The sequence below is a fragment of the Penicillium subrubescens genome, assembly GCF_028828155.1.
Source record: "Penicillium subrubescens strain IBT 31985 chromosome Unknown utg000002l_segment0_segment0, whole genome shotgun sequence".
In the NCBI taxonomy this organism is placed as follows: Eukaryota; Fungi; Ascomycota; class Eurotiomycetes; order Eurotiales; family Aspergillaceae; genus Penicillium; species Penicillium subrubescens.
Window position 1 is genome coordinate 3,992,399 of NW_026643152.1, and position 22,483 is coordinate 4,014,881.

Sequence of the window (22,483 nt, forward strand, 5' to 3'; positions counted from 1 at the left end):
CACGCCTTCCAAAGGAACTGGACCACTGGCAGGGCTGAGATCTACTCCTTCATGATTTACAAGAATACACTGGCTCATGCATATACTGCGGCAGCCTATGGACGCCATTCTGTACCTACTCATGCTATAACCATCAAACTTCGATTATACACATGCTTGAAATCATCGATATAATATCCAAACATTGGCTTTGGAAAACGAAAACGACTGTACTTTTTCATATATATGAGCTATCACAAGAATACTATCTATAGCATTCAATTACGACGTTCATAAGTAGAGTGGTAAACCTTTCATATCTGGGTGAAATAATGTACCGAGAAGGGGATCATGTCCACTTTTGAAACCAGCAAAAAAAAAAAAAGGACCATAGGGGTGGACTCATCTTACCCAGGAGTATGTCAACTCTGGGTTCCATGCCTCAACAGAATTCTGCTCCAAACGTGGGAACTTGGATGACTGTGTAGGAAATGAGTGCAATGATATGCACTCTCATTGCTAGAATGTAAGTTGATCCGACGTACGCCATCTAGACCATCGGACCGTGCCTGTCAGAGGCCAAACCTTCCACTCTGAAGTTGCAGTGCATTCATTGTATGATTGGAAATGATAACCAGGGCTTCCATCCTTGCAATACCTGATGGGATTGTGGATCAGGGCAGACATTGGTTCATGCCAGTGGATCTCACCCAAAACCTCGATATCACCATTTCCATAATGAAGAAGTAATCCCATGGCGGCTGCACGACTCGAACCAGCAAAGGAGACCTGAATGCCAATGAGATTTCCCAGAGAAAATTTATCATGATCACGTTGGTATCCAGGGTCAGGGCGTGGGTTGCTTGTTGCTGGGCCCCATGTATCACAGAACACTGCCATGTGGGAAACTCCACGTGTGGTGGGGGACTCGCGACCATATGTGATCCCAGTAAGTTTGCCATCCTCGCTCCCTGTGAGAGAGTATGATAATGAAGGTGAGCAATAACCAAAGTTGTGGAACCTGTCTTTGGTAGTTTGAATCTGGAAATTATAGAATAACAGATTAGTTTTTGATAAGTGGGAATGTTCTAGGATTGCAACGTACCTCGAGCTCTTTGAATATGTACGGCTCGGGAAATGATCCGTAACCACGAATCCAAATTCCCCGTATTCTTTCCGTATTTTTCATCGGAAAGAAGAACCTGCGGACCGGAAGAGGGTGCTTTCCTGAAGATGGCTGAAAGTAGGTACTGGGAGGTAGAGCACGTCGCAGAGATTCCATATGCTCCCGGAATGCTCGATATAGATCGTCACATTCAGTGAAAGCGTGTATACCAATCAATCTTTCGTCCCAGAACGCGACGACTAGTCCTTGTAGCGATGAGACAGTCAAGTCGACGTGAGTCACCCACTTTCTTTTGTGACCAAGGCTGTTGGCAACCCTCTTAGGCCTGAGAAGGGTTTTTGCAAGTGTATTTCCGATGATCTCCGCGCGTTCCGGGGGGCGGAGAAACGGTCCCTATGATCCATGAGCGAAATCCTGTTATGCGTTCCGTTTTATGAAGTGAACTTACTCGATATTTCCACTGGTGTGTAATCGATCCATCGTGTTTGATTTCTATGACCTCATACCAGGGGTACCTTGGGCAAGTCACCGGGACACTGGGTCGTTCATTTTTTAAAAAGGTAAGATGACGAACGCCGATATGATCGTAGGCGACCAAGATCCAGCGATAATTTTGATGGAAGCGGGATCCGGGCACGGGAGTGGAAATTTCGGAGTAAAAGTCACTCTCGTGGTGAAGCGTGTTGATCAATGCGGTGACGTATGACTTGCCGCAAAAGATGGTTTTGGCGACAAATATCGGACTTGTTGCTGTGATCGTTGCCTCTTACCCTGGGAGTCGACCCGCTTGAAGTTCCCTGATGTGTCGATACAAGCGGATCGTCTGCCCTAAAAGTACAAGACTCCCTGTCAATTCAAGGTCGACCTGAATGGCAACTTGTTCGAGAAGTTCGGCGGGCAAACGAGAGAGCGCGAATATGTTTTTCGCATACCTGGCGACTGATGTCTGACTGTTTTCCCCCTCTTGCGTGTCGTCCAAGGATGTTGAGATGTAATCGGGATACCATCTGATGAGGCAGCAGAGTCCCTCAAACGCCACCGAGGTTGTATGGCCAGCGATAGAGATTCTCTCGCAGTGATTGAATGGTGCGATAGTGGAATCCCATAAAATCTTGACGATTTCTGGATCCACTGTGAGACCAAATTGTTGGAGAAGCTCTTGGAACAATGAGACGCAGTCCGAGTGATACCAGCAATGATCAGGCCAGACTGGGGGTATATCGACTTGCCATCTGGCTTCATTCTCGGGTATGCGGCTCGTGGGCAAGAGTCCCAATGTAGGCTCGATGTGAGCGCCAAGGATAAGTTTCTGGCTGACTCCATCCCGCCATTGAAGTTCCCCACAGAGAAGGCATGGGACTGTGGTGATTCTGATCGGCCGTATCGGTTCAGCCGGAAACGCCGAGGGTTGTTGATAGCTCGCCATGTTGCTTGGGGGACTGCAAGGATCAGCTGGGGAGGTCAAGCCGGGCAGACTTGGGGAGGCAGAGTGACTGTGAGGGGTTGTATCTGTCAGACCAGAAAGAAGTGGACTGGAAGAGGCACACCGAGGGATTTAGACCTGAAGAGGCAGTTTGCTGTTGATCAGAACCGTTAACGTGTCGTGGGTATGTGGTGAGCGAACGGATATCGCGTAAGGAAGAGGAAGATGGTTGTTTGTTTGGGGGAACTGCCAGATTAACAGTTTTGAGAGACATACGCAGAGAGAGAGAAAGAGAGAGCGACGGAGGGGACAGATAAATAAATTGTTTTGATCGGCGGTCGGTATACATCGCCTCGATGCTTGACAGAAGTTGGAGATGGACGATTTTTACGATACGATACTCATTATTCAAATTGCAAAGTCACCCATTTCAACGACCATTGCAAAATGGGCAGTAAGAAGTTATATTAGACTCCCCCAGCCTCATTGTTTAAGAGATATCAATATGGATACTGCTAATTCCGAAGCTGCCGAGTGAATGCTATTGTTCAAACCAACTATTCTCTGTTGAGGGCATGGTGTATGCATCATAGGCCACAATAGCCACAAGGTAATGGAATACTCATAGATTAAAATACAAGATCATTTCTGGAGAATGGAGAACGTATTGAATCGGATGAATAGAACTATGTCAAGATTTGGATATGCCGATCAGCGACGAGACGGAACCGGCCTCAGATAGTTGCAAGCTTTCCTCTGGCACTAAGTCACCGAAAACACCTTTTCCTCTGTCAAATATGCATCCACGATAGAGTCAACCAAATGATTCCCGTCGAAGCATTAGGTTTGTCACGTCTGTGGAATCACTCGCCCTCGTGTACGGGTATTCATGGGCGTGCTTCACCGTGACTATATATCATATTAGTGATTATCGCAGGTCGGATGAGATGGGTATGTACTTGCCCATTATGGCAACGGTAGAGCATATCCACGACACTTGGGATACCGAATGCAGTGAGGTCCCTGTAGAGGCATCTGTGGTTGAAAAAAAGGTCGATCTGGTGAGAACTCATGATATCGATCCATTCTGAGATTCGATCTGGATGCGAGGCCGGGACTTGTCGAAACTCAGCACTACAAGTCTGATCAAGAGACATGCAGACACTGAGAAGGGTCCCCCAGATCCACCAAGGGACTATTTCCCCGTCCGCAAGGATAGTGACCATTTCCATAAACATAACGGATGCCTCGGTCATATTGATGGCGTGGGCGGACCGTGCTTGGCCACGGGGATGGTACCAGGGAGCCGGGCCAAAGCCACCCGGGTCCGGGGAACGGAGATCAGTTCGATTATCCCAAATACCGTCGATATGGGGAAGATGTCGCATAATGTTCGGTCTGTAGGTGAGAATTTGAGTGTTAGTGATGGGATCTTGGGCCTTGGTGTCCACGATGATAAATTGGAAGAGACCTACCTTTCTTTTTGATCGTAAAAGGTGAATGTGGATGGGTGAGCGAAGGAGGGTGGCAGAGTCCAAAGGGAAGGGGGAAGGTAGCTGAAGTGGAAAAAGTTCTTGTGGTAGAGAGGCAGTTCGCGGGGAGACGCGACAAAACAAACAACCTGGGCTGGATGGACATGTACTGGGTGTGCAGCAGGTATGGCCTCGGGGGTGAAGACCTCTCCACTATTATATGAAAATAGGCATATTATCATTCAACAAAGATACCATACTCTAGTTCTAATCTACTGGTCATAGACAAAGCTCGATCAGCCAAAGCAATCATAATTTCTGGAATGAGGCTAAAGCATTGAGAGAGCCGATATCTGACGAATAAAATAATATCGAGCGAGTTCAACGAGACAGGAGCAAGTGGGATAACAACAAATTGATGTTCATTGCACCGGCAAGCCAACAATATGTGGATCACTTGCCCTCAGAGGCCCGCGGAGATTCATTCTCTTTCCGAGACGGAGGGACGGAGCGCATGGGTAGCATGTAGCTCGCAGTTGGTTCATCAAGTAGAAAATTATGAGTTTTGACATGGGCAATGAAAGTGTAGCATGGGTCATCGGCGGGCAGCATTGTCCAAATCTCCGTAGGGCAGGTGAATAGCAGTACAGTGCTGCCTCCGAATGCTCCCTCAATTTTTACTTCGACAGAATCGACGCTTTGTGGGATATTGTGTGCCAGCCATTCTTTCCATTGGATGGCCTCGGCAGGGAAATCGCCCCGAACTCTGACGCTGAGTAGGACACGGCGACAATCGTCCTCGACCATTCCCGTATGGGGTTGCTTGACAACATTGCGGCCGATGGTTACGCTTGGTCTGCCTTGCTTGAGGATATGGACCGGACAAGCTCCAACGCCATTTGACCATGCATTCCGAAAGATGGAGCCAAAGATCTGAGCCAAGGTCTGGGTTTCACCTTGCAGTTCACGGAGTCTGTTGATGAGAATCTGCGTGAATGACTGGTCAAGGCTCTTAGTCGCTTGTTGGCCCCAGCCCGAGGCTGCCACAAACTCCGCGCCATCGTAGTGCTTCAGCGCCCCAGATCCCGCCGAGCAACAATCAAAGATGTAGCAGATCTGGCCCGGAACGCTCTCAATCATACTGGCAACCCCCCACCAGTTGATAGTTAGGCCTTGTAGCTTGCCTGTCCGTAGATTGCACTTGCCACTACTCTTTGTCAGTCAAGCTGTATTGGTGGTAGTAATGATGGTACCGAGTGGCAAGTTCGCAACTTACGCCAAGTTCCAGTGGATAGCTGATTCACTAGTATTCGCTGCGTGTCCCGAGTACACAACAATTCGGAGGGTGTTCTCTTCACGAAAATCCTTGGACCACGCGATAAGGCGGTCTGCGAGTGTGATTTGGGAGTCGACAAGTGGGACCGTGTAGCTGGTGGCTGAGAACCCATACTGCTCGCGGAAGGTCTTGAGGAGTTCTTGCTCGAGGGGCCTGACACCCATATCGTCGTTTTCCCAGTGGAAGGCAAAAACACCGGTTTTCTTGTATGGACTGAAAGTGATCGCATTGTTCATTGCCGCCTGTAGGTCGGTTGCAAAGTCCTTCACATCCTTCGTTGGCTCTCCAGCATCAAACGCTGCAGGAGCCTTGGAGGTTGACATGATTGCTCGTCGGAGATTGAACAGAGAAAGAGGACGATAGAGCGGAGGATGTGGAAGATGAAGAGGGTGAAATGTGGGATGTTGTGGTGGGATGTTGTGGTGGGAAGTGTTTGTAAGAAGTAGGAAGGAGGTGGTCTCCGACACCAGAATGGTCGAAGTTGCCAAAACAGGCAGGCCCGACTAAACCGGATCGGCTCTTTTTTTGTGATTCCTAGGTCACGAGACTCAATTCTCTCAGAGAAGGAGCATGATGGCGAGGGTATGAGTGAGCTAACTTGTTTAGGATAATTTTTTGCGAGAGACGAAAAGGAAATTCGAAGACCGCCATTCCATGCAGTGGACACAAAGAAAAAATGTCCGCCGTCAAGACTTCTCCATGTTGTTATATCGACAGTGCATAATGGAGAATTTGAGTACCAGCTGGAATACAAGAACTGCAAATTGCATTGTTAAATGATCACCATCCATTGCCCGAGTGTATCTGTGAATATCTGGATTTCATAGCCCGGTATTTTTCCACCTGTGTTCCGTATCAAACTCTTATCCCTCTTGCTGGGTGACTGGTATGATTTTGGTGCCATGACTGCTGGACAATGCGGGAAGATGGAGGATCAGATTCGTGGGAAGTTGTCTCTGAAAATGAAGTCAGTTTTTGAAATTATCATTTTCTGGAATGGGGGTTATAGTTACTGCTCATAGCATTTTCGCAACATGGTCAAAACTCCACGCAGAGGGTAGTGGTCGAGATATATAGGGACGCATGTGGGACGGAAAACCTCTCCGATTCCATTATTCTCCAAGGTATGCAGGGCGGTGGCGGGTGCGACTTCAGGGGAAAACGGTAACAGCTCGATCCGATCACGCGTATCACGGCGAAGGTTGCAGCAGATGTGGTAAATTGAGTACCACAGCCAAAAAGGAACCTCCATATCCAGTGAGCAGAGCCTGATGATTTCCATGAACAGTACAGCGATTTCCGTCTTCCTCAATTTGATATGTTGTCTGTCAAGGGATGTGCTGGCCAAAACTGGATACTGGAAGGTCTGGGAGCCCGGGACTTGTTCAGCGACGAGAAAATCGAGTACTTGCTGCACCTTCGGTGGTAAACGCGACATGTTGAATCCGTAGTCACTGTTTCGACGTTGTCAGTCCAAGTCATACCTTGCAGGGATGAGGTCCTTGCCTTGTTGTGCAACGAAGCCAGCGAAAGCATGCAAAATGGGAGCAACGTGTATCAAGGCTTGAGATGGGGGGGGATGGAGATGGAGAGTTGAGATGGGTAGTGGATAATGGAGGGACTGTAAACAAGATGGGCACCGGTGGGCAAACAGCGACAATTGACCATAGACGGTCTCTCGATACCAGGCGCAATGCCAGATTTGACAGGTAGCAATGTTCTCCGATTATTCCCCTGCCAGGTTGTAACCTTTCCCCTAAATTTTGCTTCCCATGCCTGTCGACAGAACGATCAGCTGATACAACTCATTGTACTGCAAACTGAGTGGAGCTGTTATGGTCTCATTGTTCAGAAGTCATCTATCCAAATAGAATCCAGATATACATGTTGAAGAAAGTCGATGGACGGATGGCTGAATAAGGGGATAGGAACTGGCGGCTACGACGTTTGTCTGAGATGTCCCACTCTTTCCCAGAAGAAAAGTTATGCAAGGCAGTTTTCTCGAGCATGAGGGAGATATGAAAGCCTCCTCCACACTACCAAAATTACCCTCGTCCTTCTTTCCTCCAGAATTGGTACTTTTGCTAGGTACACTGACGTCGGAACACTCATGATAGTCACTGAAATATGGCTGGATCACTCATAATAGAACCCGATGAGAAAATTCAATTTGATTGGATAACTCGATAAAGACTGTGGACTGTGGATATATAAACGTGGAAGAACAACAGATGACGTGAAGGTAGCGATTTAGCACTTTTCACCGCCTGGCAGAATACTCCATTGGCCTATATTTGATTGGCTCGGTACCATGTGGTACATGGCAAGTTTATGGTCACAGACGCCACTAGTAACCTTAACTTTACTACCTGTCCCGGGATCTGCATAGTTGGTCTACCCAGGCCGTCGGAGCCTGCTAAGGTCTTCCCATAATCGGTGCTATTGACTACCGTATCCCTTGTTTTATGTTGTATGTTTTCAGCGGCCTGTGCAAACCTAACGAAGTTCAATCATGAAGCATAGTACTCGAATATAGCTGACTGCTAGCTATCTCTCTATTCCTACTAGGAGCAGCTAGTAAGGTAGTTGTTAAGAGGTAAAGAGTTTAGAGGGAATAATAAGAAATAAAAAAAAGAAAATAAAAAGTTAAGTAAGAGATAAGTGAGAGAAGTATTAGATTAATATCTATATTATACTTACTATATTATTATATAAGATCTTCTCTTAAGGGTCTTATACTAATTCCTCTTACTTTACTCTTAGTTAAACCTTAGTCCTAACTCTTAAGTATCTTACTATTACTATTATAACTACCTTACTAGCTGCTCCTAGTAGGAATAGAGAGATACTTAAGAGTTAGGACTAAGGTTTAACTAAGAGTAAAGTAAGAGGAATTAATACAAAACCCTTAAGAGAAGATCTTCTATAATAATATAATAAGTATAATATAGATACTAATCTAATACTTCTCTCACTTATCTCTTACTCTACTTTCTATTTTCTTTTTTTTTATTTCTTATTATTCCCTCTAAACTCTTTACCTCTTAACATGTCCTTAAACTCCGGAAGTCCTACAGCCTGCCTCCTTCCTTCTCACTCTACCAGTCTACACTTCTACATCTTTAAGACTTACCTCCTGTGTCTCCTAACCTACATCTTCCAACTTCCACCTCCCAACTTCCCTCTTACAACCGACCTCTTACAGCCTGACCTGGTCAGACTGCCCTTTGCGATCTATCTCTCTTCATCTCCATCTCCCCGTCTACATCTCTATCTCTCCATTTCCCCATATCCATCTCCCCATTTTCCAATCCTCCGATCTTCCCATCTCTCCATCTCTCCATCTTCCTGTCTTCCCATCTCCATCTACATCGCCCTATCTCTCTTTCCCTATCTTCATCGTCAACATACAGTTTTACTATCACTCTCAAGGTGAGTCTCTTTGTCCCTACTCAAAACAATACATTCTTCTGAACTAGCTCCCTTCTCCAGAATCCTTCGAACAACCTGTCAAATCACTCATTCCCGACGGTACTGAATCCGTGATCCTATATTTCTGCTTCCACACCCAAGAACTCAGGACTCTACACATACCCTTCCGCCAAAGTGAGTTTCTTCATCATCTTATCCCAGCGACAATTGCGTCTACCGATCCCTTTATCTCAAACCAACCTCAACCTTTCAGCATGGCGCGAGGCAAGGACAACGATGAGCCCTCCAAAACACAGGACTGCAAGAAGCGCCACCAGGAACGTGCGCGAAAAGCGTGGGCAAGTGAACGCTCATCGCTCTCGGATCCCGAAAAGCTTGAAGTTGTCAGGATGAATGACCCAGAAAACCGCAAAAAGGTTAAAGGAGCTGTGGAAATGTTTAAAGGTGTGTATTGGTGCAAAGGACTTTGAATGTTACAAGGCTAATATGTTTCATAAAGGTGGCAACACAGGGCCTGCTCGTGACATCAAGCCATTGGAGTTTCCAGTCCTTCTCATGCCAAACGGCAATGGACAGTTCATGCTCAGATACGACCAGTTCACTGCAGTCGTTGGAATTAGCCGTCTGCCATTGGAATGGGACGGCAAAAAGGGAACCCCCTTGAAAGACTCGAACTGTCCGAAGAAGGTCCGGGAGCTCTACAGCTTTTGGCTCCTGAAGCTATTCCGACCCTTGATGAGAATCTATCATCCCGGCCTCCATGATTCCAATCTTCGAGACACCAAGTCATCCGAGTTTGAGAAACTGTTCTGGGACAAGCCTCCCGCGGATTATGGCAACTACATTTCCGAACTCGAGAAGGAACCCTCGGTGGTTATCCCGGTGGAAGGCACAACAGAGGATGCATACAAGCAACACTTTCTGAATGTGGTGAATATGCATCGCGCCCAACTAAACAAGAGACCCCTGGACTCAAATGACCTCGAGCTGGTTCTGGCAGAGGAATCGGACGAGGATTCCGATAGTGGCGAGGAGAACACTGAATCTTTCAAACGGCAGGCTGAAGATGAAGATCCAGTGCCCGGTTCATCTTCTCCAAAGCGCCGGAAGATTGATGACGCCCAGTCTGGAGACTGCAAGGCGGAGATACGAGAACTCAAAAAGAAACTGGCACAGTTGCAAGATGAACAACTTACCCATGATCTGCGGCAACTTAGATCCAAGAAGGATAAAATGATCTCGAAGAAAGACCATGCCCAAAGCCTGGTCCCGGACAAGGAGCACGACCAACGTGAGCATTCTGAGGATGTTACCCAAATTGTTCCCCAGGATACCATCGCCCAGGTCCAGGAGGATACTACTCGAGTTCAGGATACTACCGCCCAAGTTCTCCCCTGGGATGATGCTCCTTCAGTCCAGGAGGGTGCTATCCAAGTACAGGAGAATACTGCCCCGGTTCTTGGAGATGCTCCCTCGGTCCAGGATGGTCCTAGCCAAGTCCAGGACAATGCTCCCCCGGTTCAGGGGGTACTATCCAGGAGAATGCACCACGGCAAGGGGAGTTCCACCATCAGTGGAACCGGGGGGATACTTATCCACAGAAACAGGACCCTGGTACGGCCTTTGACCAGAAAAATAATGGCGGAATGCTTGTGGAGGCCGAGATCACCCCCCGGGGTCATGAGACCTTTGGAGCGTTGAGACTGCGCGAAGCACCCCAAGAGTACGGAAGACACATGCCTACGGTGTACGACCTTTGTCGCGACAGGGACTCGAGTCCATCACCTTCGCTCAAGGGGCATCAAAACCGAAGAGGTATGTCTGCGACCTGGGAACCTGCTATTGGTAGCAGACCGAGTCCTTCAGCTTTGGTCAACGAGTTGCCGCTCCGAACTCGGATGGACAGACTCGAGCGGCAGCTGGGTGAGGTGCGTGGACAGGTCAAATCCACGAATGATGCAGTAATTTCAATCCGAGACACAATTGAGAGGCTATATCAGTTCCAGGAGGACGCCTTGGTCTCCCAGGAGGAACATTATCGCTCAATTGTCTCTTTACTGCAGAGTGTGTTACCAGCTGGTGTGATCCAGCCTGATTTGGACTTGGGAGATTGAGGATGAGACGACGAGTCCTCCATCGTGAGGTGGAGGATGGACTTTTTGTCTCATCAGTACCCCCATGCATTGCTTTTCCACGCTCCACTTTCTTCTCGTTTGTCTTCTTTAGTTATTGCTATTAAGGCAAAGCAGTTAGTTGAACCCCAGGATGGATATTTCCATTTGTTGCGTTACCCCAACGCATTGCTTTTTCAGGCTCCCTTTTGTGGTTTGTTTTCTTTAGTTCTTGCGATTCAAGGAAAAACAGTTAGTGGAAACTCTTAATGGAAATTTGAATTTGTTGCGTTATATCTTGGAAGTCATATACATAACACTTAGTGAACATTGTAGCGTTGTGCTGCCACTCCAATATGTTACGGCGGCCCATAGTGGCTGGCCAACTTTGGCAAGTGGCGTTTTTATTAACAGAACCCTTGCAAGACCACACCAGTGCCTTGTAACCTGAGAAAATAAACGGCAATATCACAAAGGAATTCTGATTCGACCAATCAGAGGCCCCAATTTTGAGACCCCATAACTTGATCGATTCGAGTTATATGCAATTCAGTTTGATCAGGCAGTGAAATATATAATTAAGCCTTCAACCGAAGCTGTATTCTTATGTTCAATTGGTACAATCGGCCCCACAATCGATTCAAACTGTTACACTGAAGTAAAGAGTACAGAGGGAGTGATGCAGATGGAGAGAAGGGGATTCGAAGGCCGACTTAATTAAAGCAGACATCATTCAGCCAAGCGGTATTAAAGGGAGTACGGAAAACGCACTAGTTCCAACCCAAGCTGTGTAAGGCCTACGCATCCCCGATTCCATTAAGGCCAAGCCTGGGCTCGGGATAGGAAGAATCGATCACAAATGAGGAAAGGCGACAACCCATTTTCATAATCAAATAAGGAACCAGCCCTCCTGTTGCCATATATTCTCTCTCTCTCTCTCTCTCTCTCTCTCTCTCTCTGTCTGTCTGTCTGTTGTCTTCACTCTGGTTTAATTCCTGGGTCCGAACACCGTTGCTCTCTTCCATCTTCTAAACATTAAGACCTTCCTTCCTCATCCTTGAAATCCGACATCCCAGAAAAATAGCAACACCTGGTGAACGCGGAAAACATGGACACCAGGAACGCCACCCAGGGCGAAGCACCCGAAGTTCTGCCTGAGCCCAACCATCCCAGTCAGACCGAGCAACCCGAGCAGCCCGAACCAACAACCATTCGTGTCCATGCTCCGCCTCGAATGGGTCGATTTTCAATCCCGCAAGCGGGGGATCACAAACCACAACCCGCTGGCGACAAGGGAAAGGCCAGAGGGAAGCCTCAGCCCAAGCCCACCACTACTCGTGTCCATGCTCCGCCTCGAATGGGTCGATTTTCAATCCCGCAAGCGGGGGATCACAAACCACAACCCGCTGGCGACAAGGGAAAGGCCAGAGGGAAGCCTCAGCCCAAGCCCACCACTACTCGTGTCCATGCTCCGCCTCGAATGGGTAGATTCTCAGCCCCACAGGCAGAAGAACAGGGACCACAAGCCACGCGTGTTGACAAGGAGGCTAGGAGGATGCCTCGGCCCAAACCAATGAATTCTCGCATACCCATTCGTCCTCGGCTTGGTCCGTTCTCCGCACCGCGGTTGACACAAACAGAAGTTCAAGCAAGGACTAACCAGGACGCAACTAGAAGGAAGCCTCAGCCCTTTCCAGGGCCGGATGTCCTCGACAGTCCGACAAAAGGCACCAACATTACAACCGTGGATATACCGTCATCAGATGCAGAGGCTGATCGCGATAGGAGCCCAACTCGACAGGAAAGGGAACGCCATAATCGTCGAAGAACGGCAAAGTCGGCCCCGGCTCCCGCTGATGTAGAGTCCATGACAAGAGCCGCTCAAACTCCTCAAATAGCATCATCCCCATCCGTCTCAGAAGCTTCGATGAACCCCATCGAAGAGAGTCCAAGTATACGTCTGCAAAGACGAAGAAGGGACAAACCGCGAGAAGAATGGATCGCGATGTCAGCGGCAGCACCAAGGGCAGACTTCGCCCCCGAAAGTTCTGCACCTGAAACACTATCCGGCGCGTGGGGAATGATGGGCACTTCCACAGGGGGGTCGGTCCCAACACTCAGCTTACTTTCTTCGGATGCCGAAATCGACATCCATGGGGGTCCCAATCAAAGGCAACGACAGGAAAAGGGCGACGGTCGTCGAAGTCGAGACATGGAAGAGTCAGCCCTCTCTCCCAGGCCCGACACTGGCCCTATTTCAACATCCTCCGAAATGTCGAAACGTATAGATGGGTCCAAAAGTACAACTCGCAAAGGTTGTTCGAGAGCCTAAGGACCATTGGCCGACGGGAAAACAGGCCAACAGGGCACACGCGAAACTTGAGGTATGGGCGTTGCAAACCTTGCACATATCCTGTTGAACTACTTATCTTGTCGGGATTTCGTCCTTGGATCTTTTGTCGAATCTATTCATTTGCCCAATTTTCAATATGCCTATTGTTCTATGATTATTCATCATCCGAGTAGCATTAAAGGCTCGGGTAATGCCACTGGTTCAAAGTGGCTATGAGTACACATTCTAAAAGTAAGAAGTAAAGAATCTACATTTGAAAGCTTTATGCTTCATCAATGAACTTGAAGTAAAGAATGATTCGTTATTGATGTTTGCAGGTAAGGTATCTAGTGTAAAGATATTTCCGTAACAGGGGATGAATGTAGCGAAAGGTTCACAAGTTCAACTGCTAATCCGATACTCAAAACTTGCGACGGAAATAAGGTTTCAGGCCAGCATGGGGGGTAACAATTGGATAGTTCTCCCCATTTGGCAACCTGGCGTAAACTGGGTGGTTGTATCGCTCGCGTGGTTGGGGCGATGTCAGGCAAGCCGCTTCGGAAGGTGGCCGGGGCGGCGTCACAGCCACTCTGTTTGAGGGCTGGGCCTGGACATGGGAATCTCTCCCCCGAACCTCCACAATGTCTACATCCCCGGTTCCCGTTTCTGCAACCTCGGTTGGCCCCGCGGCCTCTGGTGCTTCCGAGACTGCCGTCCCCGAGCTGGCAAACCCGTACGCCGGCAAGGGCGGCGGCGGGGACGACTCGATGGGGATGACCTCAAGCTGGGTGGTTCTGCCTTGGGGCCGGCGTGTGGGCGGGCGAGGGGGCGAGGAACCGAGGATAATGACTTCAGACTCGTCGAGTCTGTCTCGGGGACGGGGAGGGGGTGAGGAATTGAGGAGAATGACTTCAGACTCGTTGAGTCTGATTTGAGATGGGCGAGGGGGCGAGGAATCGATGGAGATGACCTCAGACTTAACGGTTCTAAGGTTTCGAGGAGGCGAGGACCCAATCACAATGGATCCCTGGTTGGTTGTTTCGGCCTGAGCTGAGTGCTGTGGGATTGCATACAGGTCCACGTCCGCAGGCGCATCCTCTTTCATTTCGATGGCTGAGGAGAGGGGTGAGCTGAGGGATGCCTCGATGCCATCATCACGCGAATTATCCATGGCCATGGTTTCGATGGGGTCATTGGGCATTCCAGGAGAGAATTGAAGGTATGCCGCTTCCGACAAAGGTGTGCCCACATGAAATTTTCCCATGTGGTATTCATACGACGCATGCCGACGGAAAGTCCACCCACAACCACCTTCCGGGCACTGAAATTTGAAATCCGGTCGGTAAACCCGAACACCATTTTCAAGGGGCATGGAGGGGTGGTGCTTCCGATGATGCTCGCGAAAATGGTCGTAATGGCTGAATTCTGAGCCACAGCTCAGGCATTCGTATTCCCCGTCTTGATATTCGTCCGTTGTGATGATCTTGACCAAACGAAACTTGGAATCACAGTCTTTGTGAGCATTTCGTCGATGCTTCTTCCAGCTCGCGTGGCTGGCAAACCGCTTCCCATCGTTGCACTGGGTGCAGAGATACACCCTTTGTAGCGAGCAAGTAGGATTGGGAAGCCTTTTCCATGTCGTCCTCTTTACTGGCCAAATTTCGCGGGTCGTGGGCACGATCGACCCGGCGTTGTGGCCATGGACATGAATTCGATGGCCATTGAATGCCACAATGTCCGGGAATTCCCGGGGACACATCGGGCATTCGAAGATGATAAATTGGACGCAGGTTGGTCCGCCATGTTGCCGTTGAATCTGGTTTGATGCCTGTCATTTAACGTTAACTCATGATACTATCGATTTTGAGGCTGAAATGGATACCATACCACATCCTCTTCTGGTATGTTGCTGGCATCATTGACCTGTGGGTCGGGGGTGGAGTACCACCCACGGATGGTTCCCACGTGGCATCTGGAACATCAACACAGGATTCCTAATCCTCGGATGTGCTCAACTCTGCCAGTGTGATACTGGATGGGTCATTGGAAGGTGCCATTTTGAGAACCACGTCCTGGATATTATTGCTCAGTTCATGAAAAATTATGTATCACGAATCCAAGTGGACACTGTACCATGTATGAGCATGTGATCCCGGATTTGCCCCACTTACCCCGCTTTCCTACCTCCATCCCTCAATCTTCATCCTTGCCGCACCCTTCTATCCCATCTCATTCTCGTTATTCAAGAACACCATCGAGGTTATCATCCTTGCCTACCAAGCTATATTCATGATTCGCGCTATATACTCCTCGGAGTAATCGGACATGCGACTCAGACCTAGATCGCAAATCCCTTGCCTCCTCCCACCGGATTGTGGGATCTTGGCCGTCGGGCGAAAAGAACCTTCAGAATTCTCCACCAACACCCAATTGACTCTATAAACCTAATCTTCCTCTTCTTCTCGGTGAGTTTGAGATGCATCTAGATCGTCCCATGCGTTGATTGATAGCTAACCCCAGTCTAGCACCCCCAGGGAGGATTATCAAAATGAGTCCTTCGCACCATACACTCAACATCCCACACACGGAGCTTGACACGGTGGAGGAGTAGGGTTCCTCTATCGATGTCGCAGATGTGCCTCGAAGACCACCCGTAGGAGCTTCCCCGTCCCCTAGCCCTCTAACAAATGGCGCCGACAGACCGCCATCCCACACCGAGGATCTTGCCCTCCTGGTTAGCGACGATGAGGCCGAATGTGACGACCTGCCTCTCATCAACGACATCCAATCTCGGTCGAAGGACCCCGCTGCCGTCATTTTCTTCGTCCGTTCATCCAGGGCCTGGAAAGAAGGCAAGGTACCACCGACGGAAGCCTGGCTTCTTGGGTTCTGTGCGCAGCTTCAAGCGCGTTGGACAGCGGAGTTTGGTGAATTCCTTGGACCGATTCAACACATTACTGCTGTGCAATCTGCTGTCCTGCCCCTGAGGCCGAAGTACGACCAGCTGTTCTCGGATTTCTTGAACAGCGTCGAGGGCAGAAGGGTGGAATTGGTCGTTTCTGGGCGGGACGGGTTTCTCACGGACGAGCGAAATTTCAGTGCTTTTCTGCATAAATTTCGCGGGAAACATTGGAGCTTGACGGTATACCGAACAGGGTATGACACGTTCTTGCATATCGACCTCCGCCAGCTTCTGGCACACTGGGAGCAGCCGATGGCATCTCCGGCTGCTCCCAGGAGCGTGATAGGTTTCGCGGGGGACCTACGGCAGGCGAGCGAGCGTCGCCTCGAGATGGGGCAGGCCGGGCGCCGGCTCAAGGCATTAGAACCCGGTGGCAGAAATAAGATCAGGGGAAAGGAGGGCAATGCTGATCTGGACGTCGAGGAGGTAAGAGGTTTTTTACTTTACAAATCATTGCATAGCCCTTAGGTTCTGACTGACTTGAAAAACAGCGAGGTCCCGTTTCGTTAAAAACCTCTTCTACGTTTCACATCGTCGAGTGTCAGCATTGCCCTCGGGAGTTCCCCTCGGTCGGTGCATACCAGAGCCACCAGGACCGTGTCCATGGCGTCGACTTCTCGGCTCCGCCCACATTCCGAGAGATTAGTCGACAGAAAAAGTGCGGTCGCCAACCACCCAACCCTACTTCGTCGCTCCAGAGAGTGTTCCTTTGTGTAGACTGCCCGGAGGATGGCCGGGACCAATTCCTGACGTATACAAGCTGGCAGAGTCACAGACGGAATCGCCACCAGGGTGGGGGAAGCTCGGATCCTTTGATCCAAATGGTTTGGAACGATGATCTTTTCGTCTTGCCCTTCGAATGCGTGGTTTGTGGTATGGACTTTGGCAGCAGAGAAAACGCACTGAAGCACCACCGACTGAACCACTCCGGTAGGTCCGACTCGGATGATCAATATCAGGTCTGCCTGGAGAACCACAAATTCAAATGTCCAGTCGAGGGCTGTGACTGGACTTTCCTCCGATACAGCTCGTATATATACCATGCGAGCAAGTCCCACCCGGGCTCGCCACCGGAGGAGCCGGAGTATCGGGAATACCAGGGCAAGTTGCCGCCCAACGACCCCTACGATATTCTTGATACCGAATGTTCGCCGCTGCGATCATCGAGTCCTTCTTCTCACTCTTCCCTCTCTCATCGAGAAACCCCCGCTCGATTCGAAATTTCACCTACAGATGAAAACCGGCCCTGTCTACCAATCCTTATGGACTTGGAAGACGGTCCTCTTGACCATCAAGACTGGGGGGGTCTTGACGAAATACCTGAGACTTCCGACGCTTTTCTGTCTCCCTCCGCTGATGATGTTCTTATGGCACCTCTCCCGCAACATCCACCTGTGTCTGACGAGGTTCCCATGACGCCTCTCCTGAGATTCACAGTCTCGGAATGCCCATCCCCGCCCAACATCAGCCGATACCATCCCTATCTTGATCCCCTCATTGATGACGTGACCGTGTATCCCATTTCCGATCCGCTCCAGGGTATCATGTCGTACTTTGTCTGCTTCAAGTGACGTATAATTATTTTCATGTCACTGCACCAATCGGAGTATAGTTATGCTCCTTGACATAGTATATAAGCAATATGAATAACAAAATCTTTAGCGTCAACTTCTGAGGTCTTCTGGGGCTTATTAGACAACCCAAGGTTGACTTTTGTATTAAATTTCGAACAGTTAACTCGGGTATCCGGTATTATGATTAAAGGAACTATGGACATACATCAAAAGGGTTTTACTATGATCTTCAAAAATGAAGTGCTCTCCATCTAGACGGTAAGCAAAACAAAAATCAGAAGAAGAATCATGCTTCGATGAAGACAGAAACTAAGCTTCTAGAGGTGATAATCTAGTATCCTAAAGCTAGAAATAAAACCCAGTCAACTTCGTGCCCGTAAACCGCATCCATCTGTGTGAGCGATGTGCAGCCGGAATAGGTCCCCAACGCCCACAAATAGAGGAACCTCAACACGACTATAGTCCTGACACGAAAAGATATCTTGGAAGGTCACTAGTAAAATTATGTACATAAGCAATTCATACCTACGTCTATCCTCCTCAAGTCAGGCAAAGTCCTTGGGCTAAAAGGGGAGACCCCATTGTACCTGAAGATGATATCATAGAAAAGTGCTCCGTACTTTCATATTCTAGGAAACAAACCTCTCAGGCAATCCAATGACCAACATATCCAGGCTTATAAACAACTCGGCTTAATGTGACACTCACAATAGAGAAAGAAGAGAATAAATCGTTTGGTAGTTAGACCAGGGATCTTCTGTGAAAGAACCTGACCTTCGGTTGTTCGTATTGACTAAATTAAGTCACACCGGATTAAAGTACATGATTATACATAACTTGGAGGAGATAAGTCTATCAGGATACCCCGGAGCCAATTAAAAATATGGATATGCGTAACTGAAAGAAAAGCAATAGAAAGAAAAGCGAGAACCCCACAAACTAAGCCAAAAATGCAAGCAGTTCGTTCTCCACACGATCGATATCGAATTTGTTGGGGTACATGAGCTAGTTATAAGCCAAGATTCCAGCCAGCCAGCCTTGTGCATCGTTAAAGTGGACACCAACATAGCCTTCAGTTGGGGGGCTCATTAGACATGACAACTTGTCGTCTTCATGGAATCTCCCCGCCAAAGGCTCCACGATGTCTTGTTGGTGGTCTGCTAGTGCTTCATCGGCTATTTCCACGTCGACAATATCTATGATCAGTCCCTGCTTAGCCAGGTACTCCAGCAACCGGCCAACCAGTTGTATCTGGGCTGCCTGCCAGGTAATAGTAGCTATCACCTGGTCTTGGAGTTCCGGAGGCCCACGCCCGTCAAGGGCGAACTGACAGGCAGTTGCAAGGGTGCAATAGTCGACCGCACTCTTTAGCGGACCAAGGTCTTTCAAGTAGCTTTCTATCACGAGAGCTTTCATGTCTGTGCTGGTGCTGTCTTTCAGAAAGCTGTCTGCCACCAACGCCTGCGCTGGTTCTCGGCCTGGACTTGGCCTGCCACGAAGTCTTCTCCAAAAAGTGCGGATGGCGGATCGTGATTGCAGAAGTGGCTCGTGGCGCTCTTGGGAGGATGCGACATTTGTGATCGCGGTCGCAATTTTCGGTGTTAGAATGAAGTGCGAGATGTTATGGGATAGAAGAGCGCGGGCAGAGGGGACCACCAGCGGTGTAGAGGTTTCCTGGCCAGGCCCAACGTGACGCATCTCGTCAACTATTCGACTGCGATGTTGTGAGACTCTCTCCTCGGGGTGGGTGGTAAGCTCTCCCACAAACGCCGCTCCGAATAGAGAACACCGGTTTCGGCCGGAGCCAGAGGTATAGGCCCAGGACTGTTCGCCGATGGTGGCTGCTGTCTCGACAAGGACATCTCGCTGAGCGCCAAGCTCGGGGGCTATCGTGGCCCATGTATCGGAGTAGCAGGCTTCGTTGACGATAAGAAGGCGGACATCAGGCGGCAAGACTGAGAGAGCGGCGATCATCTCGGCTTTGGACAGAAATTCCTGTTTTCCGTGCTGGGGATATAGCGTGACAGCACCGTCTCTCTGGGTACCATGCCCGATCAGAACGACTATGATGCGATCGCCAGAGCGGACTTGGTCGGAGACATTTCGAGCTCAGTCCATAATGTGTGGTTTCAGGCTATAGGCCTCTAGTCGATAAAATGGGCTCATAGCCTCCTGGCTGTCGTAAATAGGGATTCTCTCTCGTAAGTCCTCTCGCCCAAACAGAAACGGCCCGGACATATTCGTGATATCGTAGAGATGGGTTCCGGAGAGACATGTCGGATTCAGCCGTCTGCCATGAACTTCTTCGGGATCATCACAAAGTCAGTTTCCAGGGCCGTACGCGAAGGTATGAAACGCAAGCGCGGACATTTTTGAACAGGTGAATGGCTCTGTATTCGAACAGCGACTGGCAGTGAACAGTGTTAAGGTGGAGGGAGGGGAGCCCGGCCGAAGGTTGTTGACATCGGGATGACCCAAACACTCTGAGATGCCTTGGGTTAACCACGGTACCGCATCGTGCCTTCTTCACAAACAACTAATAATTTCCTTTTGTCCTGGTGGCTCTAGTACAAGCCTGAACTTTCAGCCTCCCTCATGTAGCTTTTTATTCATCAGCGTCAGCTTCTGAGAGAATACTAACATTTATTTTGTATTTCTGAAATGCGAAAGTTAACTAGGTCAACTTTATCAAATCCGGTATGATGATTAGACCAGATAGCTAAAGTTTTTTCACAGGAATCGTCAAAAGTTAAATACTACTGTCGAACAAATTAAAGGCAAAATACCGCTAGACTAGTAACACCTCGTAGGGTATATCTATAGTCTATACGGTTGTTTCTAGTTTCTGACGACTCCTGGGACAGTAAGCAAAACAGAAATTAAAACATGAAATGCCAGTCTTCAATGCAGAGAGAAATCATACTTCTAAATGTAATGAGCAACTGTCCTGTAGCCAGAAATTAAATTAGGTTGCTTCGCGCTTTGGACCGCATTCATATCTCCGAGCGAGGAGCAGCAGGAACACCCCCGACGAGGGATTCAACTACAAATAGAGGAGCATGAACCCGAGCATAGTCCCGACAAAGAAGGCTATCAAGGTCACTATAAAATTCCTTTACACGAGAAACTGATACCTAAGTCTATGGTCCACAAGCCAGGACGGCCCCTTGAGATAAAGAGGAAACACAATGGCATTGTGCTTGAAAATGATATAGAAGGGGTCATCCAGGAATTTTGCTTTTCAATGGAGGTCATACATGCCCTGTGGAAACTACCAATTTCAATAAGAGGTAAAAGGATCTGTTTAGAATTTCAAGCACTTCAATCCTTTTATCTTCTTATGTCTAAGCATATAAAGTCGTTAGCACAGTGCTACCATGGGTTTCATGGATCTCCGACGCTTCCAGCTCCCATTCTAGTCGGCCTCTCTTTCATCAGCTTTTCATCGCTGACCAAGAAATTGCTCTCCTGGAAAGTTGTAATTCTGGACCAATATCCGTTTTCTTGTATCATGGTCTATTCGGAAGGATATTAGATTCTACATTGGAAAGAAGGGCTCGCTGTACGGGGGTATCAGTCAATCTCCTACCTAGGTACCTGTAAGAGTGGCCATTAAAGTGGTAGACTGTATGTCACCAATTATTTATTTTGGAAATTTCGGGCTCTTGAGCTTAGATGTATATCTGACCAATAATTTTGAGAACCTCCCAGAATTTTTTGAATCTAGGTTAGAAAATGATTGAAATGGTACATTCGAATGTTTGCGAGAAGTGGGATTGTGTCACTACGCAGATACTAAAATAACTCGCAATTCTACTGTAATTCAACTTCACAACCAAACATTAGTCTGCAATTAATAACTAATACACCAGGATTATTCATGACCTGTCTATCTCTAATTATGCCCCTTCATCCGTCTATAGTATGGAATTTCAAGAAAGAAGGTGTCAGGTGGGCATTTATGTCCTGAGAACACAGAGTGTCAAGACTTCCTAGTATTTAACAGGTTGGATATGGTCCGATGATGGCCTTGATTTGAGAACTTGTTCGATGTGAAAAAATTGACGATTAGAAGAAAAACACTTGCGTTTGGCAAAGCAGAGAGGAGGGAAATATAAAATGATCCCGTGAACCAGCCGGATCCGGAATACGGGCAATCGTAGCGGCCGTAGTGACCGTAGTGACGAGAGCTCGGATTGATTGAGGAGATGATGAAGGAGGATCTCCCTATCTAGTGAAGCGGCTCTGCTTGAGCGGAGCCGTCTACCTCCCCGATCACTTGGGTCGATAGACCCGAGCGGTGAAATAATGAGGACGGCGGCGTTTAGATCTTCATGACAGTATGCTTGGAGAGGAGTTTGATGGTATAGTAGCTCTGAAACTCTATTTTTTTTCTTTGGTTTTTGGTTTTGGGGCTGAGGGTCATTAATGTAATAGGATTCTCCCATTGCCAGTGGGATTCTCCCATCGCCAGTGGGATTCTGCCATCGCTCGTGGGATTCTCCTGGCGTTAGCGTATTCTGCCAGGCGGTGAAATGGGGCCATTAGCTACTCCCACCTCGACATACTGTCTTATCCATATTCATGTATCCACAGTCACCAATAAAATGGCATTTCTTCATCGAGTCTCGTTCCGGTGATTGCGGCCCAACAGTGTCGGAACACTTGTGACGACCACTGAAATAGAGCCGTAATAGCGCAAGGACAAGAACGATAGAATAAAGCGTTGTTATTGG

General features: G+C 48.5%; 8 protein-coding genes across 8 annotated transcripts; 3 read left to right on the forward strand and 5 right to left on the reverse strand.

The window, feature by feature from the left end:
- Positions 1–381: 381 nt before the first annotated feature.
- On the reverse strand, positions 382–1,585 carry N7473_002824 (uncharacterized protein; the record flags this gene model as incomplete). The annotated part of the gene is made up of 4 exons (XM_057148764.1): positions 382–459; positions 544–1,020; positions 1,085–1,430; positions 1,554–1,585. 4 exons carry the CDS (start codon positions 1,583–1,585, stop codon positions 382–384), a joined length of 933 nt encoding a protein of 310 aa, XP_057012418.1.
- Positions 1,586–4,453: 2,868 nt separating this feature from the next.
- Positions 4,454–5,659, reverse strand: N7473_002825 (uncharacterized protein; the record flags this gene model as incomplete). Its single annotated transcript, XM_057148765.1, has 2 exons — positions 4,454–5,207; positions 5,277–5,659. The coding sequence occupies 2 exons, from the start codon at positions 5,657–5,659 to the stop codon at positions 4,454–4,456; spliced, it is 1,137 nt and encodes a 378-aa protein (XP_057012419.1).
- Positions 5,660–6,345: 686 nt separating this feature from the next.
- N7473_002826 (uncharacterized protein) lies at positions 6,346–6,774 on the reverse strand (the record flags this gene model as incomplete). The annotated part of the gene is made up of 1 exon (XM_057148766.1): positions 6,346–6,774. One exon carries the CDS (start codon positions 6,772–6,774, stop codon positions 6,346–6,348), a length of 429 nt encoding a protein of 142 aa, XP_057012420.1.
- Positions 6,775–9,022: 2,248 nt separating this feature from the next.
- On the forward strand, positions 9,023–10,882 carry N7473_002827 (uncharacterized protein; the record flags this gene model as incomplete). Its single annotated transcript, XM_057148767.1, has 3 exons — positions 9,023–9,212; positions 9,268–10,295; positions 10,376–10,882. The coding sequence occupies 3 exons, from the start codon at positions 9,023–9,025 to the stop codon at positions 10,880–10,882; spliced, it is 1,725 nt and encodes a 574-aa protein (XP_057012421.1).
- A 1,105-nt stretch (positions 10,883–11,987) lies between these two features.
- N7473_002828 (uncharacterized protein) lies at positions 11,988–13,211 on the forward strand (the record flags this gene model as incomplete). The annotated part of the gene is made up of 1 exon (XM_057148768.1): positions 11,988–13,211. One exon carries the CDS (start codon positions 11,988–11,990, stop codon positions 13,209–13,211), a length of 1,224 nt encoding a protein of 407 aa, XP_057012422.1.
- A 421-nt stretch (positions 13,212–13,632) lies between these two features.
- N7473_002829 (uncharacterized protein) lies at positions 13,633–15,415 on the reverse strand (the record flags this gene model as incomplete). Its single annotated transcript, XM_057148769.1, has 3 exons — positions 13,633–15,039; positions 15,099–15,183; positions 15,396–15,415. 3 exons carry the CDS (start codon positions 15,413–15,415, stop codon positions 13,633–13,635), a joined length of 1,512 nt encoding a protein of 503 aa, XP_057012423.1.
- A 344-nt stretch (positions 15,416–15,759) lies between these two features.
- N7473_002830 (uncharacterized protein) lies at positions 15,760–17,744 on the forward strand (the record flags this gene model as incomplete). Its single annotated transcript, XM_057148770.1, has 3 exons — positions 15,760–15,818; positions 15,888–16,599; positions 16,665–17,744. The coding sequence occupies 3 exons, from the start codon at positions 15,760–15,762 to the stop codon at positions 17,742–17,744; spliced, it is 1,851 nt and encodes a 616-aa protein (XP_057012424.1).
- A 1,008-nt stretch (positions 17,745–18,752) lies between these two features.
- On the reverse strand, positions 18,753–19,721 carry N7473_002831 (uncharacterized protein; the record flags this gene model as incomplete). Its single annotated transcript, XM_057148771.1, has 1 exon — positions 18,753–19,721. The coding sequence occupies one exon, from the start codon at positions 19,719–19,721 to the stop codon at positions 18,753–18,755; it is 969 nt and encodes a 322-aa protein (XP_057012425.1).
- Positions 19,722–22,483: the final 2,762 nt, after the last annotated feature.